Source organism: Eptatretus burgeri, chromosome 12 (assembly GCF_056783735.1).
Source record: "Eptatretus burgeri isolate ZD-2024b chromosome 12, Ebu_testis_v1, whole genome shotgun sequence".
NCBI classification, from domain to species: Eukaryota; Metazoa; Chordata; class Myxini; order Myxiniformes; family Myxinidae; genus Eptatretus; species Eptatretus burgeri.
This window is the reverse complement of record NC_140972.1, coordinates 67861790-67876995: the sequence shown is the minus strand read 5'-3', so window position 1 is coordinate 67876995 and position 15206 is coordinate 67861790. Positions and strand designations below refer to the sequence as shown.

General features: G+C 40.8%; 1 protein-coding gene across 3 annotated transcripts in view; it reads right to left on the bottom strand.

Annotated features, from left to right (window-relative positions):
• Positions 1 to 491: 491 nt before the first annotated feature.
• Positions 492 to 15206, bottom strand: part of LOC147015835 (C-type lectin lectoxin-Thr1-like) — a 30886-nt gene continuing 16171 nt past the window's right edge. For 2 of the 3 annotated variants that reach the window (XM_085848416.1, XM_085848417.1), the window contains 3 exons: positions 7360 to 7494; positions 5129 to 5237; positions 492 to 1865 (listed from right to left, as the gene is read on the bottom strand). In XM_085848416.1, the coding sequence (XP_085704542.1) occupies positions 1789 to 1865; positions 5129 to 5237; positions 7360 to 7494 (321 nt within the window). In that variant the 3' untranslated portion in view covers positions 492 to 1788. The remainder of the gene's footprint in view (positions 1866 to 5128; positions 5238 to 7359; positions 7495 to 15206) is intronic. The other variant, XM_085848418.1, reaches the window with a different exon arrangement.

Sequence of the window (15206 nt, the reverse complement as noted above, 5' to 3'; positions counted from 1 at the left end):
CAGGACGACACAGATTCGATAGCACCAGGCTCCTAAAAGGTCACTTTTGGACCCGAAGCTAAGTGCCGGAATAAAGGAAGGGATTTTCATTTATTTTATCTTTCCCCTTGTTTGTATGAAAATCTTTGTGGATGCGTCTCAAAATTAGCTTTAATTTACCTCATGTTTCATTTCCTTATATTTTGATTTATTTTTATTACATTACGCTTTGATTTATTTCCATTATAAACATTTGATTTATGTTCATTAAACCCTATTTATTAAGATTGCTTGTGTCTGTCTCTTCATTGTGGGTTCGAGTATAAACCCATGTGCATCCGTCTGTTCCGCCTTTGCCACCCCTCCTGTCCCCCGTGCGCATTAATCTCCAAGGATCACATGTTCGCCTCTAAGGTAGAACCATTTGGCTATCTGTCCAGGTCGGTCTTAATCAGCATGGACACAACAATATCGAATTAACAACAGGTGGTGAAAGGACAAGGTTGTCCAAATTTGAGAATGATATCAATTTATTTTCAAAAAGGCAGAGTAATACAAGCAGATTAGTACTTTAAAGGAATTTGTTTGACATGAACATAATCACAAGTTCCATGCTTTAATGCAGGTGTTGAAAGTACAAATGGTGGAAAATAAGAGACGAGTGATGAGAAAATGAGATTCATCTGTGGTTTACATCAACTTCACCTGTGGTATACCAAGGCTGCCTTCATTCTTGGATTTCTGATTCCCCCCCCCCCCCCCCGCCACTGATGCGATCAAAATGCCACTTTCAAGGGAACCCTGTCTTATCCTCTCTGAATGAAGCATGATGTGACCCAAGGCAGTGGCTTGAGCCTCGTCTTATGTCTCATCTATGTAAACAACCTCTCCATTGCTATGGCAACACGCTCTTCCTTTAAACAGAGGACGCCACATGGTTTCATACAGGAAAATACTGCTTCTAGATACATAGACATCCACTGTGCAATCCTCTGCTGATATTGAATTAATTGGGTCTGATACATGGAACATGTCACTCAATCTTGTATTATCTCACAGTTTCACTGTCCAACCAGAAGGATCATTAAAATAACCCACCTGTCCCATTTCCAAGGTCATCCATTGAAATCGGTTCAGTCTCTTGACATTCTAGGCTTCACCATCAACCATGACCTCTCCACGACTAATCGTAGAGAGCAAAGATGGCCTCAAAATTTGCCAGCTGCAAACAGGGTATTCTCTAGTTTCAAATATTTTCTTTAAAAATCTGAGATACTCACAAAAGACAAAGCGCAGTACACAAAATAAGTTAAACTTTTGGGTGGTTCGTGGGGATGAGGTTCCAAAGATGTCACCCGGCCACTGTCAGAGCATGAGAGGAGGGCGTCAGAGCCACAGTCATTCGATGCAATCTTCATTTTCGTGAGTGCAGCCATCTTGGATTCATCATCGCTCTTCACCATGTGGATTTCGAATGACCTTGCTTTCCATCAAATTCATCCAAAAATGGAGGAAGCACTCTTTAAATAATTTATTTGAGGCTTCAAGAGGGAATTTCTCAAAAGAAGAAAGAAGGATGTTCAACTCGAAGTTTGTAAAATATTGAGGGTCTTATGTATTAATATTAAGATATTAAGATATTAAGATATTAAAATATTAAGAAGGGAAATTATTGCCTGAGCTGTCAGATTCCACTGATAAAACAAACAAAATAAACTTGCAGAATGAAAACATGCAGTGAAGCTATAAATGTGGAAATTATTAGTGATATTTGTTTAATTTGTTATTTTGTTTTGCTTCACCAATCTGTTAATTTGTTTTGCTTCTGCATTTGCACAGAACACTGAGCTTTGATTCACATGGTGCGTCATTCCAACCATTCAATCCTGAAATGAAAACAAAAAATGAGAAATTAATTAAAACCTTCATATCGAGTTCACACAGATGTTCTGAATTGCAAGAACAGGTGATAAAATGTTGTGTGTGTGTGTGTGTGTGTGTGTGTGTGTGTGTGTGTGTGTGTGTGTGTGTGTGTGTGTGTGTGTGTGTGTGTGTGTGTGTGTGTGTGTGTGTGTGTGTGTGTGTGTGTGTGTGTGTGTGTGTGTGTGTGTGTGTGTGTGTGACATTCCGTTCCACCCATGGAGGTGGCTCGCCTGACTCCACCCACAATTTCTGCTTGGAAAAAGAATCGTACAGTCACCATGTTGGTGCTTCCTACTATGCGAAGTCAGACATCTTCTGATCTTCTTATTCACGAGATTCATAGTTTCCACACATCTCGTGGGATTGTGAGTTGGGCAGGTGACCGTGATAGGTGGTTGGGGGTTTGAAGACTTGACGTTGGGAGGGGATTTGCATTCCCTCAAGCATGGCTTAAACCCATGTCATTATCAAAGGTCTTTGTCTGAGGTCATCATTTACTCTTTATGACGTGTAATATATGCATTAAGAAGAAGATAATTGGTTTTTAGATCCTTTATAGTCACGTTTCTTTTCCAAATATCTCACAGAATTGTGGGTTGGACAGGCGAATGTGATGGGTGGGGAGCGTGTTTGGAGGCTTGAAGTGGGGAGGAAACTGAGGTTGAGGGCTTTGGGGGTGGGGTAGAAATTGAGGACTTTGGTTTGGGAGAGTGAGGGTGAGGACTTGTGGTTGTGGGTGGGGGGAGAGCAAAGATGGGACACAGTTGGGACAGGAGGTTGAAACTTTGATGAGGGGGGGGGCTGCTGAGGAGTTGTGGTGGGGGTGGGGAGTTGAGGGCTTGGAGTGGGGAGGGGATTGACTTCTTAGGTTTGGGTGGGGGAGGGTGAGGACTTGGGGTTGGGAGGCAGAGACTTTTCAGTCACATTTTACATCATGTGTTATTTCCATGGATGCCTGCGAGTAAAAAAGGTAATCTGGTTAATTTATGAAATGAAAAATCTCCAAGTTCTGAAATTCTAAAATAGTAAAAAAATTATTCAAAAATTTATTATCCATCAGATCACAAAGGATAAATTACAGGATACGAGAAGCTGCGTCTTTGTAAACTCAGCTCAATCAGAATTTCTTATTTTCCTTGGATAACATCAGACTTTATTATCATGTGTAAGTTATTGCGTACAATTTCATTTCATTTAAAAAAAACGTGATTTTATCATGAAGAGTGGAAATGCAAAAATGGAATGAATAGCAGAATAAAAACAAAATCTAACAAGGATGGACCTAACACAACCTGAGCTTTGGTATCGGAATGTATGTGTAAATTAAAATGGGGAAGTGCACAACTCAAACAGTTGAGCAAAATGGTGATTGGTTGTAAGAGAGTAAATTTTACAAAATAATACATTTTCCTGTCAAAGGAAAACCATGTAAGCTATAGAATAACTTCAACTTTAACTTTCCAATTACAAATCATTCTGTCTCTCCATACTCGATCTTTACTGTAGCTTCACTGAGACATATCTGGTGCACCTCAAGGAGATGGGGATGGGCCGGATGGAGGTCCTTGGAGTACCAGTGGAAAGTGGACGCAGCAACGCGCTGCTCCGGCGCATGCTCCCATACCTGACCTGACCTGACATCGCCACTTCTCTCAGCATAATCCACATGATCACATCAATTTATGATCAACACAATGGAAAACTTTGCTATAATCTCTAAAACAGAAACACCTTCCTTTAATATTTCTTGCTTTTTGTATCGCCCAGCTCAGATTTGTGATTTCATTTCTAGTACGTCTTCCTTTAAGCCTGGTGTTGGGTTAAAAGTTGAGGTCACTGGTTTGAGATCTTCAGGTTTTGAGTTTGAGCCCCTGTTTTTTTCCGTTGAAATAACACCAGTTGAGTTGACTCTGTCATCTCAACTGGTGTTATCCTGTCATCCTTCTGAGGTCGGCAAAATAAGTACTAGCTTACTGGTAACAGGGGCACTGCATCAATGGCACAGCCACACTTCCAGAAATGATGCAAACAGCAGCCACAGGGTGAATATGAAACAACAATGGCAACAGCAACAGCAACAGCAGGAATAGCAGCAACAGCAACAGCAGCAACAACAGCAACAGCAGCAGCAACGGCAACAGAAACAACAGCAACAACAACCTTCCTCTTTTGAAATGTGCTTGCTCAATAGGCATTTCTCACTTCCTGAGGTCTTCTATTCTGTGTTGAATGATCTTTTTAAGCATTGCAATGTATCCAGCAATTTGTAAGTATGATGATCAGGCATTCGATAATATGAGTGAGGAAAATGAAAAGAACAAACTTTATAGTTGAGAAATTGTTGTGGCCTGTTCCAAGTCAAGGCATTGTTGAGCAGTCCAAATAAAAAAGGTGAATTGAGACCCCAGCAAGGGACAGCGAGGTGACAAAGGATGAGCGTTGATAAAGGATATAAATATATAAGCCTGTTAATTATCTTCAAAAGGGGTGTTTTAATTAACGCAAACACCCAATTTTCACTCGTGCACTTCCTTGGAGTTTTCTTCGTATGCATGCAAAGTTTCAGGCTGCTAGGTTTCATGATTTTGGAGTGAGGAGACACACACACACTGATGCACACACAGACTTATTATTAGAATATGTTCAACCTTTTGCCACAATTTGTGCGGCATTCTGTCAACCTAGTCCAGCTCTACAAAACCTTTTCCCCCTCCACCACCAAGGGTGGACGAAGGTTATGTTTTCACCCCTGTCTGTCTGTCTGTCTGTCTGTGAACAGGATATCTCAAAGCGTTATGGATGGATTTGGACAAAACTTGGTGGACAGGTTGAGTGTGTGACAAGGAAAAATTGTTTTGAAGTTGGTGAAGATCTGAATCCAGATCTGGATATGAGAATTATTTAATTCTTGAAGTCATTTTTTTCACCACTGAGAGATAAGGCCAAAAACAATAGATGGCATGATATTTCACGAAATTATTGGGCCCAATATGTTCTACTGGATCAGTCATTACATGGTGGAGGTATGTGCTCTCCCGATTGCCTCTGTAGTTTTTATTTGTTTTTGTCATGTTTAGCATATGGAAAAAATAAGAAGTCCAAATACAAAGAGGACATGGATGGGTTTACATTTTCAGATGCTTTCTTGTTGCACATTGTTGAGATACGTTTTCAAGCTCATATCTGCTCAGTGTTTTTTTTTTTTACTTTCCAATATTTTTTTTACCTCCACGATATTCAATACAACCCTCAGTTGTTTTGTGGTTGTTTGGTTCACCATCAGCAAATTTAGCGAAGTCCCAGGAAGTCTCATCAGTCCAAACTGTCTTGTCTTTCTGAAAAAATAAACAATTAAGATGATAATCATGAGAAAACATTGTTGGAGACTTCCAGACAGCAGAGAAACTTTAAAGAATATAATTAACAGACCCTTCCTGAATCCGAACTTTCAGGGCCGAATTTATGAAAGGCGTTTAGCGAGCGTCTTGCTAAAACACGCCTAACTCTGAAACGCTGACAAAAACATCGTTGTATGTGCACAGCTAATCACCCATCTAAATAGCAATTTACGAAGGGAGATGAACATCCAATTAGTTGTGCACATCTAAACAGCCGATTAACCTGTGAAAACACCACCCATATCTCAAACATTCAATTGAAATGATACTGTACAGTTGCAGAGAATTGCAGTGCCACCAAAAATTGGTGGAAGGCATTCAGCGCATTGCTCCTCGTCGTAGGTTTATCCAATTCATCTGCACTAGATTCAGCAACCAACGAAATGATTTCTTTGAGAGTCTAACTCCGGATAAATTTGATATTGTCGTACTTCTTCAGAGGATTGCATCTATCCTCGAAAATTCTCATTGCAGGTCGGCGAACTGCCCTATTTCTATCCTCTTCTGCTTCTTCTGGAGCTAATTTAAGCACTCCGAGCACATCCATATTCACCGTCCCATTTAAGCTACCAATTATAAGCCATGCAATTCTTATACGTCCCTTTACTATAGTTATTCTCTGCGGACTACTGTAATTAGAACTGTTACCACTTCAGTTACTGGCAATTCTTGCTACAGTATACTTAAATCACAACAGAGTAACCTATAGTAATTCTAAAGTTAACTTAAACCACCAACAAGTATATGAGAGTACAACTACTGTTCTAACTATATCATTTTTGCCGAGCTAATTCAACCAAATGTCCTGTGTAAGCTTTGAATTATAAGCCATGCAATGCTTGCTCCAAGGCCTTAAATGCACTCTTAAACTTGTCCTCTACCCTCGCTGACGTGTAGAAGTTTCTTTGTTATTTAAATGCTTGTGATTAGGTTTTCATCTGCATGAGATAAACACTCTTCAGCGATTAACTTTGAATGGGTGATCATCACATGATTAGTGATTCTACAGGCATCTAACCCTTAAACACCTTTTGTAATTTGGGATCTACATATATGTTCTTGTTTGGGTGTTTTTTTTTGAGATTTCATCCCTTTTTGTTTTTAATTTGTTTTTTTCTTGTATCCGTATTTAGAAATTTGAATGCAGCACACGACATTTTCATCATTCTTATCTTCGTCATCGTTGATATTGTTGTTTCTTAAATTATGATAAACATAACCAAGGCTTCCGTCAAAACTAATATGATGACAACATATGAATAAATATACATAAAAACATAACAAGCTTTGTTGTTATCCTTCCTTGAGCACTAACAACATAAAAAATATAATAAAAACCACGAGTGAATAAGCAATTAAATAATGATGCATATAAAAGAAAGGACAGACACCAAGGTGAAAAACAACATGACTCCTAATCATAAAGACATTGGAAATTTAAACTTAAAAAGCTTAAATACATGGTGAGTATAATGGCTCAATGTGCACAAATCGGAATATCGTGACCCTAAGCCATCCACTACCCATCTCTACCAACACCACATTATTTAAAACAGCCAGAAATTGGGAAGAACAAGTATCCAAATGCTGACAGAATAGTCTCGACTTTTGATATGACTCATAAAAACCTCTGCATCCAAGAATATTATCGTATTGAAGGAAACATACTCGCAAATGTGTGTGAGCAACATCAGTTCCCAGGGTGAGGAATTTGTGAGACTACACCATGGACAGTAAACCCTGTATGGTGCAAAAAAAACTGAAAGAGGAAGCACTCATGCCTCCTTAATAATTTAATTTGGATGAATCTTGAATTAAACGACAAACATGCCCTCATCACTTCCCTTCCCAATGACTCCGATTATATGTGCACATGTATAAGCAAGGGTGGCTGGTACCCAGTAATGGAGTTCACGACGATGCATGTGATGATTGAGCAAGCAATGGCTTGTAAAATACAAGTGTCACAAGATGGTCGAAGACTATTTGAGGAACAATAGTCTTGTACGATATGTTGGAGTAAATGATCAGTCATTGTATAAAGAAGGAATCGACTCACCAAGATAGAATATTTCCCACCAAGCCAGATCCGCTTTTGCCGTGGGTTTGTCCAGAGGTTCAGGAGGAACTGGTATTCCCATTCACTATGAACCGAAGGTAGGTGGCAGTGATTCATATGCTGAATGCAGAAAAACTGAAACAGATCCATAAACAACAAGAAAAAGAGCAATCAGAGATTGCAGACCCTCGCCAGAACTTGTGTTGTGTGGTGTTTGTGTAGTTTTGTGTGGTGCACTTTGTGTGGCATTTGTGTACTGATGTCTTCCACAATTAATAACAGACATAACTAGAACTGACACTTTATAACTTCTGGCAGTGATGACCGGGTAACAAGATGTCCCACTTTGATGCGATCTTGCTTTGATTGGACACTTGACCCTGACCCATGACGTTTTTTTAATTATTAATCAATTGAATTTAGAATGTGAGTAAAATAAATTCAATTCAAATCAAAGGGAAGACCAAATAGGTGCAATCCTGCATTGGAGTAATCAGAAGGAAACCAAACAAGCAAAAATAAAAGATAAAGTCATCAGGAGGAACCTGGATAGGATTTGGGTTTCAGCTGCTACTCCTCTACCAACAAACCCATCCAGGCACAGCCAATTGAGGGTAATTAAAAATAAATAAATAAATAAATAAAAAGAACCCAGATAAAAAATAAATAATTCTGGCTGCCAGACCATGTATCCAATCAAGTTGAAATTGAAAATATATATTTCTCATCACTACCAGATCATACTTTTGAAGTTTCATGTCGATTGATTAAGCAGTTCCAGAGAAAACATTATTTAATCTTCTTCTTCAATCCAATATGGCTTCCAAACCATGTGGTCTATCAATTATTCTTTAATAAACTTGTACACTCATGGCTTGGGGAACATCTTTGTGAAGTTTCCCCTTAATCTGTCAGGCCGTTCTGGAGAGGAAGATGTTTTTTTTTATTGGTTTTAGGGAAAATACAATATGGCTGCCAAACCATGTGACCTGTGACATCATATGTGTGGACCATTTGTTCCTCATGGATAGATTGTCATATGTGTAAAGTTTTGCCTCAATCTATTCAGCCCCTTCAGAGAAGAAGTTTTTTGAAGGTTTTTAGAAAAAAAACAATATGGCTGCCAAATCACATGACCGATGACGTCATCATTTTTTTTTTTATGTGGACCAATTTATCCTTAGATAACCCTCAAAAATTTTCATACTGATTGGATGTAGCGTTCTACATATGCAATTCTGATGTCATAATGAAGGCACCCATGTCATGATAAAAAACACATTCCATAGGAGGTGTACTTGCTATGTGCCAAGTTTCAATTTTTTATCTTGGTGTGGTTTCAGAGATACAGAGGTTCAAAGTTTTTCTGTTTTTCCAACATGGCTGCCACACCACGTGACCAATGACGTCATAATTATTAAAACATTCTACATGAGTAGTCGCTCCTGTGGTGAAAATTTCGTCTCAATCTGCCAAGCGATTGTGGAGAAAAAGACGAGTTCTTTGTGGACAAACAAACACACAGACAAACAAACAGACAAACGGACCCAAGTGTAATACCCTCTCCTTCGGTGAGGGTAATTAGCACAATCACTTCTTTGGATATATCTGATAATAATTGAAAACACCCATGCTGGTATAAACTATGACAGACAATATGTTTGTGAAATAATAATTGAGAGAAAGCATTCATGAGAAATTAAGCTTGCATCATGCAACTGTGAGTGCAAAAACTAACATGAATGGAGTTGTAGTCTGTCGCTAAGCAAAAGTAATACCCTTTCAATGGAAATTAAAACTTTACAATATTTCAGTAATATATACAGGTAGTGGACAAAAAAAATGTACACACTTGGATAAATGAGGGACACCAGGTATGTTGAAAGCATCGGCTTCCACACAGGCATCCCAGCAAATGTTCCACACAGGCATCCCATTTGTTAAAGAAAATAATGGCATCCCAGAATGCTGAGGATCATGTTTAATTAAAATGCTGAACAGGCCTGGTTGCCTATAATTATGGCTACCATGGCTGCAAGAGGAGACCTCAATGACTGAGAAAGAGGGGTGATGGTTGGGGCACGTCTAGCAGGAGCGTCAGTTGCAAAGACAGCTCAACTTGTTGATCTTTCACGAGCAACGGTGTCGAAGGTGATGTTGGCATGGAACACATCATCAGCAAAGAGCAACAGTGTGAGGAAGCACATACTCAAGGATCGTGATATCTGTGCATTCATTCTAAGTGCAAGGCAAAGCAGGTGAGCAACTCCAGATCAATTCACTGTAAATTTCAACCTGAGGTGCAAGCAGCCAGTTTCATCAAAAACGGTCCGCTCTGAACTCCACAGAGCGAGATCCAATTGGCTGGTTGCAGTACACAAACACCTCATCACATCTGGCAATGCACGTTTGCAAGACCAGTGGTGCAAAGAGCAATGGCAATGGACCACCGAGCAGTGGAGAAAGGTGATATAGTCAGACGAATTATCCTTCACCATGTTCTTGACAAACGGACAAGTGCATGTGTGGCACCAACCTACCTGAGTACTTGGTTCCAACAGCGAAGGGTTCTGCTGGTTCTGTAATGTTGTGGAGCGTATTTTCTTGGCATGGTTTGGGTACAGTAATTCCCTCAGAAGGCAAGGTCAATGCCAATTGCTACTTGATCATCTTCACCCCATGTTGCAGCATTTGTTTTTTCCTGCCATAAGGGGTGTCTTCCAAGAAGACAATGCACCTAGTCGGGTCAATTTATAAAAAAACAACCACCAAACCAACAACAAATTGCAACAAAAGGTTTCTCAGTGGTTTTCATTCCTACTGGATATAATGATCAATAGAAAAAAGTCTACCAAAATCTGACATCCGGAAAGGGGTTAAAACAGTCATTTTCAAGATGGCCACCACCGGGCTTTGAAATAACTAAAACGGCTATAACTTCTTCAATAATTGTGATAAAAACATAATTGTTGGTTCTGGTCCATGGTTTTAATGGATCAGCAATCCATGGGTGAAAATAAAATTTAGATCTGAATGCTATTTAACATGAAATACAAAATGGCGGCAAAATTCAAGAGTGCAAAAATCAATAAATTTTCCATCTGAACCAAAATCACTGAACACCTGGTGCCACTGAAACATCTCTTGAAAGTCTTGAAGAATCAGCTGCAATTGTGAAGATCACTGATGAACTTGAAAAAAATTAATCTGAACTTGCTGTACAATCCAAAATGAGTAAGCTGTGGCTGGGTTATCAGAAACTGCTCCATCCTGCTCTGGCAATGATCAAGGCAGATCGCACTGGGATTGGAAGGATGACTTGCAAGCTGTTGCTGATGCCTTGCCAATATTTGCAGCAGCTGGACACTACAACTTCCAGAAGTCTGCTTATCTCTACGTACAAGAAATGAGTGAACTGGAGAGCAAACACCCAGATGTGTATGAGAAGTTTCAAAATGGCTTCCATGTGATCCGGCGAACAAACCAGTTTTGGGCAGGCCTCAGCTGTGATCTTGTCATCGAACAAACACTCATGAGATCACTAAAGAGCACCGGTGGCTTGACTCATGGCAGTAAGATGACAGAGGAACACCTAGCATTGTGGACAATGTCAGCCCCCAGAACATCTGAGGTCAACGTCGCCATGCAGGACTTCAATGATCTCACATACGCAACAAGCGAACAGCATAAAGAAGCAACTGGTGCCAGACTTGAAAGACATGCATTCGACCTCTCGAAGATAAGCACAAAGCTGAATGCATTTTCACCTTTCTCCTCTGATCCTACATTGAGAAATATCATAAATGGTATCGTGGCAACCGAAGACATCAACGTGCATGAATATGAAGCTGTTGGGAACAAAATCATCGAGAGAATGATTGGACAACCTGTGTTTTCCTTCTCCATCAAGAGGACAGAGAAAGCAAAGACCCTGGGAAATTCTAATGCTCTCCAGGTTGCTCCTCACAGAACCATCGACTCCAGTGTGCTATTCCAGCGATTCCTGGTGGTATCCCAGATAGGTGATTTATCACTTGAGAACGTGATGAGTTTTGAGCTCAGTCCATACCCTCCATCCTTCTTTGAGGACAACAAGATCTTGAGGAAGGCCGACAAACCTCAACTCACTCAAGCCGTCAATGACCACTGTACCAAGGCACTGGCATGTGAAGGAGTACCTGACACCACACCTTCAGCACACCTTAAGACTGAAAGGTATGTTCTTGATGGTGGATCCTTGCTGCACAAGCTCAAGTGGAAGAAGGGAGATACATATGGCAAAATAGCCAGAGCATATGCAGACTTCACAAAAAATACTATGGGACAGCAACTGTTGTCTTTGATGGCTATGGTGCAGGCCCTTCGATAAAGGATAACACTCAGCAGAGACGGGGACAAGCCAACAGCGATCCGACTGTGAACTTCACCGGAGAAACTGAATTTGACGGAAAGAGAGATGAATTCCTATCTGTCGGCAGTAACAAGCAACAGCTGATCACCTTAATAGGTGATCAGCTGAAGAAAGTGGACTGCACAGTTATTCAGGCAGAAGGGGACGCTGATGTGGACATTGCCAAGACAGCCGTAAACAGCACAATTCTGCATTCCACCACACTAATCGGAGAGGACACAGATTTGTTGATGCTTTTGCTCCATTACTGTATACCAGATGGAAAACCACTATATTTCAGATCAGACAACCAGTCCAGAAGCAATCTAAAAGTATATGACATCAATCAGATGAAGCATCCTCTTGGGAATAAGTTGTGCACTCAACTATTATTCCTGCACGCCTTCACAGGATGTGATTCAACATTTCGTGTGTATGGCATTGGGAAAAAAATCAGTCTTTCAGAAACTCGTGGAAGATGATCAAGGCCTCCAGTTGTGTGCAGATACATTCACTTCGAGGGGCATCAGCCACGCTGAAATAAAGAAATTTGGCAGCCAAGCGATGGCCGTTATATTTGGTGGGGAGAGCACAAGTTCTCTGGCAGCCATGAGTTACAAGATATTCACAAAGAAGGTCGCTGCTGCTAAGTCTTTCATTACACCTGAACGTCTTCCCCCAACAGTATCTGCCACCAAGTTTCATTGTCTCCGAGTGTACTACCAGGTCATGGTTTGGATGGGGATGGAGGGTGACCTCGATCCTCTGGACTGGGGCTGGGGACTTGAAGACAATCGATTTATACCTATCATGACTGCCATGAATGCTGCACCAGACACTCTTCTGAAGATGATACACTGCAACTGCACCACAGCTTGTGACACACCCCATTGCAGCTGCAGAAAGAATGGGCTTCCGTGTACGTCTGCATGTGGATCATGCCAAGTGACGTTTTGTGACAATCCACTAAATCAAGCCTCTAGGACAGGAACTAGAGGACAGTGATGAGGACTGAAATTGTAACCTAAACTGCTATTATGTAATGTTCACAAATAAATGTTTCAGTGGCACCAGGTGCTCAGTGATTTTGGTTCAGATGGAAAATTTCTTGATTTTTGCACTCTTGAATTTTGCCACCATCTTGGATTTCATATTAAATACTCTTTAATATCATGATCAGATCTAAATTTTATTGACACCAGTGGATTGCTGATCCATTAAAACCATGGACCAGAACCAACAATTATGTTTTTATCACAATTATTGAAGAAATTATAGTTGTTTTAGTTATTTCAAAGCCCGGTGGTGGCCATCTTGAAAATGACTGTTTTAACCCATTTCCGGATGTCAGATTTTGGTAGACTTATTTTTCTGTTGATCAGTATATCCAGTAGGAATGAAAACCACAGAAAAACCTTTTGTTGCAATTTGTTGTGGGTCAGGTGGTATTTTGACCCGACTAACCAATCCACAGAGCACGTGTGGTTTCCCAATGGTGTGGATGAGCATGACACTGATGTTATCCACATGTCATGGCCTTCTCAGTCACCAGATATGAACCAAATTGAGCATTTATGGGATATTCTGGAATGACATCTGAGACAGTGTTTTCCACCTCCATCAAATAGGTGTGAGTTGATTGACTTCCTTGTGGAAGATTAGTGCCGCATCACTCGTGTAGAATTTCACATGCTGGTGGACTCTATGCCACAGTCCAAACAGGCTCATTCTGTTGTCAGCAAAAATTATGGAGAAGATGGTCAATGGACGTCTGGTCTTCTACTTGGAAAAGAACAACCTGTTGTATAAGTACCAAAGTGGGTTCAGAAAGGGATGCTCCTCCATTGACCACATCTCCTCACTGGCCAACAAAATCAGGAAATCTTTAAATAATCACAAGTCACTCTTTGAAGTACTCCTCGATATCCACAAGGCCTATGACTTAGTCTGGAAAGAAAGCCTTCTGTACAAGTTATATTTCGACTGGGCATCAAGGGGCAGAATCTTCTGGAGGATGTTGGATTTTCTGTCCAACAATTCCTTCCAAGTGAGACTAGACCAAGCCTTGTCAACTGTATTCCTCATGGACAATGGTATTCCTCAGGGTAGCTGTTTAAGCCCGCACTCTCTTTAATATAATGATCAATGTTGCAGCCTCTCCTTCAGTGCCCCATAGCAGGATATCTCTGTTTTCAGATGACATTGCCATGTGCACCTAGAGCAGAAAGGCACAAAACTCCAGGCTGATGTTTGTAGGATCAAACAGTGGACCCCAAAATGGGGGATTTACTAATTCTGGATCAAAGTCAAAATTCATAATTTTCACCCGTACAAGGAAGGCCTTGAACATATTGATAATGGTCAATGGTATGCCCTTAAAGTTTCCTTGGACGTGTCATTTCTCAGAATTAATTTTGACAGTGGCCTATCATGGAATCCCCATATTAACAAAAACTTACTGCCAAATGTGCAAAACGCCTCAACCTTTTACGTGGTCTATCCGGTACAACTCGGGGAGCACATCAGGGAAGTCTCCCTCTTCTGTATAAAGCCCTTATCTGCTCTCAATTTAAATACGGCAGCCAGGCCTTTTGGGATATGTCGAAAACCAACTGTAAAAAGCTGGAAACCATCCAATCCAAGGCACTCGGTGTGTGTCTGGGCACCTTTAAAAGCACTCCGATTTGTGTCACTGTAGAAGCAGGCGAGATGCCGTTGTCTCTTCGGTGAGAAGTATCCAATTTCAAGAACTGGGCTAAGAGCATTTCTTCTTGGGAGACCCATCGAGGCAAAGCTTTGTTCTCAGACTCTTGGAAGTACCAAGCTCCCAGCAGAATCTCCCACCCACCTCCTTTTAGGCTTGCATGCATGAGGGTGGCAAAATTAATGGATTTAGATTCTTTCCCTGAAAAATCCCTCAAAAAAAGTGGCAATTTGCTCACCCTGGACTCCAGAAGCCACTCATATACACCTGGATCGACAGGGAAAAACTGATGGGGACAATTCAGTTGTGACATGTTACCAGACCAAGGAATATATCAACATGGTTTGGAATCAATACTTACATGTCTACACAAACTGCTCTAAAGACCCTGTACCAGCAAGAACAGTAGCTGCTTTTTGCATTCCAGACATCAAGGTGATAACATCCATTAGGCTTAATGATTATTTTGAGGTACTTTTGGCTGAACTCTTTGCCATTTTGTTGGCCTTCACATGGATAATTGACTTCAACCCTCTTAGTACAGTTATATGTTCTGATCCACTCTCTATTCTGAAGGCATTGGAGTTCCTACAACCTGGATGTAAGTACAACCTCGTTCTTGAGGTCCTTCACCTCATTAACATGGCTAATTGGAGGGGCACAGCCATGTACCTGTGCTGGATACCTGTCCTCATGGGCATTGGAGGCAATGAGGCCTGTGATCAGGCAGCCAAACAAGCACTTGGTTCAGAA